Genomic DNA, 2,500 nt, shown 5'->3' on the forward strand with positions numbered 1-2,500 from the left:
ATAAAAATCCAGTGCCCTGGATCACTCTCATCAGAATTCTGGAAGCTGTGATATTAGTGAACTCTCCCCATTATTCTAACTAAAGTGTGAGAACCAAAGCTCAAATGGAATAGGGAGTTATCTGTATGGCGTGTCTACATGACTGGGAAAGTATCAGTGTTTTAGGAAGACAGCAGGAGATATGGATGGGCAATGGAGGCAAGAAAAGAATTGCTGAGCAGAGCCCATTTTGAAGTTGGGAAGCAGGAAATGTGTTGGAGAGGCTGGGCCAGCTCCAGCCTATGGTCGTAATATGCTGCCATGACTTCTTCTAGGGTAAAGTGATTCTGCCTAAAGACCCTATTATCACTTCTGTATTTGTCAGGGCTCAGAGAAAATTGCTAAAGCAGGCTGCTGGATCAAGGACATTAAGAAAACTTGAGAGATTTCTCTTCCTTCTGGGCTTGAGAAACACACTTTTCTAAACATGCAGAGTAAATAACACTGCTTGCTACATACAATCCTGTGGATTTGTGTGTTCAGAATTTTAATTTCAGATATTTATGATGAACCTACCGGCATATCAGGCCAGACATCCCTCTGCTAGTTGTAGTTCAGTTCCATTCTTTGATGCTGCTGCTGTTCCTACACATGACCAGAGACAGGCAGCTCCCCTTGTGTGAGAGAAGTCAAAAGTTGCAAGGCCCTAGTCTAGTTCACTGTCCTTTCTTTTTTTTTTTTGTTTACTTGAGTCTATCAGCATCCTCTGTAGTGATCTCCAGGCTGCCACCCTCTTTCTTCCCAGATTGTCTTCCATACGACTAGAGTACCTTTTTATTGACACAGACTGACAACTGTAAAAAGTGTTATAAGTGGTCACTGCTGTACAGGACAGAATGACATCCAAACAAATAAGAGACATGGAAAGGTTTTTTCTCAACATGCCTTATCTTCAACCACTGCCCCCACCATTCCCACCTCCCACATTCCAGGGACACAAATCCTCATCATTGTTTCGGTGCACTGTATACTCTTGCCTGTGACCAAAGTGGCCCTTTGAGTTTAGCTGCTGCTCTTTCTGTTGTTTGCCTAACGAAGCGTATTTAAATGTTATCCCCTTTCTGTAGCTTTCCCAGACCCCACTCCCACTTTCAAAGCAGAATTATCTTTTTCATCTGTATTCCATAATGCTTTATGCAAATATCAACATCACATGTAGAACATTATATTGTACTCATTTGTATTTTTGTTTCCACAACTGGACTTGAACTTCTTGAGACCAAAAATTGGGTCATTAATTTTTTAACTGCCCAATGCCTGACACCTAGGATGTATACCATAAATTTTAGTTGAATACATTTAAACCAGAGACCCTCTCTTTATGTTATCCAAACTGAAAGAGCATAGGAAAATAGAGTTCTTTGGAGCAAGCCATATGATAACTCTCTGCATCATTTTATAATAGTAATGAGTTTTTCTTTCTCCACGTAATATTATAATTATAATACAGCATTGCCCAATCTAAATACTTATAAAAATCACAGAATTTTAGTGGAAATAGGTATCTTGCAATAGGTATCTTCCTTTGATTTGCAGATGAGAAAACCAGTCCTGTACTTACAGACCACACAAGTAGCTTTTATAAAAATCCCAGCCAACAATCTTTATGTATTCATGAGAATTAAACCATTTTACATTCCAGGCAACTACATTATGGAAGAGAACAAAATGTACAATGCATTTTAGTTCTGAGGCAACCCTATTAAGGAACGTTAACCTGAATTTAAGGTGTTGGGGTCACGGAAAGCCAGAGTACTTGATGTGAGAGAATTGGTAAGTTCAAGGAGGATTTTAAATGCAAGTGAGGTGTTTTTCATGTGTTTTGCTGAGATGGTTTGAGGTATTAGGGCTATCAGAAGACAATAGAATGGGTTTTGATGAGTTTCTTTTTCTCCAGGTTTAATGGAGCCTCTTTTTCTCTTTAATAGGTTTCAGAACCTACTGTGGTCCAGAAAGACATTTGTGGACAACATGAAAGTCTATAATCACAGTTACATCTACATGCCTGCCTTTTCTATGAAGACAGGAACAGAGCCATCCCTGCGGGTGTATTACACACTGTCAGATGTCGGTGCCAATCAAACAGTGCTCTTTGCCAACCCCAACTTTCTGCGTAGCATTGGAAAGTTCTGGAAAAGTAGGGGAATCCATGCCAAGCGCCTGTCCACGGGACTTTTTCTGGTGAGTGCAGCTCTGGGCCTCTGTGAAGAGGTGGCCATCTATGGCTTCTGGCCCTTTTCCGTCAATATGCGTGAGCAGCCCATCAGCCACCACTACTATGACAACGTCTTACCCTTTTCTGGCTTCCATGCCATGCCCGAGGAATTTCTCCAACTCTGGTATCTTCATAAAATCGGTGCCCTGAGAATGCAGCTAGATCCATGTGAGGACACCTGACTCCAGCCCACTTCCTAGGGACAGTGGAAGAAGAAAGGACCGAGCCAGGGTATTTTTGTTAGGT

General features: G+C 41.4%; 1 protein-coding gene and 1 pseudogene across 1 annotated transcript in view; one reads left to right on the forward strand and one right to left on the reverse strand.

The window, feature by feature from the left end:
• Positions 1-561, reverse strand: part of LOC105807528 — a 71,573-nt pseudogene extending 71,012 nt beyond the window's left edge.
• The window catches only part of ST8SIA1 (ST8 alpha-N-acetyl-neuraminide alpha-2,8-sialyltransferase 1), a 172,929-nt gene extending 170,493 nt beyond the window's left edge, over positions 1-2,436 (forward strand). The window contains exon 5 of the mRNA XM_012640999.1: positions 1,968-2,436. Coding sequence (XP_012496453.1) covers positions 1,968-2,436 — 469 coding nt within the window. The remainder of the gene's footprint in view (positions 1-1,967) is intronic.
• Positions 2,437-2,500: the final 64 nt, after the last annotated feature.

This window comes from Propithecus coquereli, unplaced genomic scaffold (genome assembly GCF_000956105.1).
Source record: "Propithecus coquereli isolate 6110/MARCELLA unplaced genomic scaffold, Pcoq_1.0 Scaffold16, whole genome shotgun sequence".
Taxonomy (NCBI): domain Eukaryota; kingdom Metazoa; phylum Chordata; class Mammalia; order Primates; family Indriidae; genus Propithecus; species Propithecus coquereli.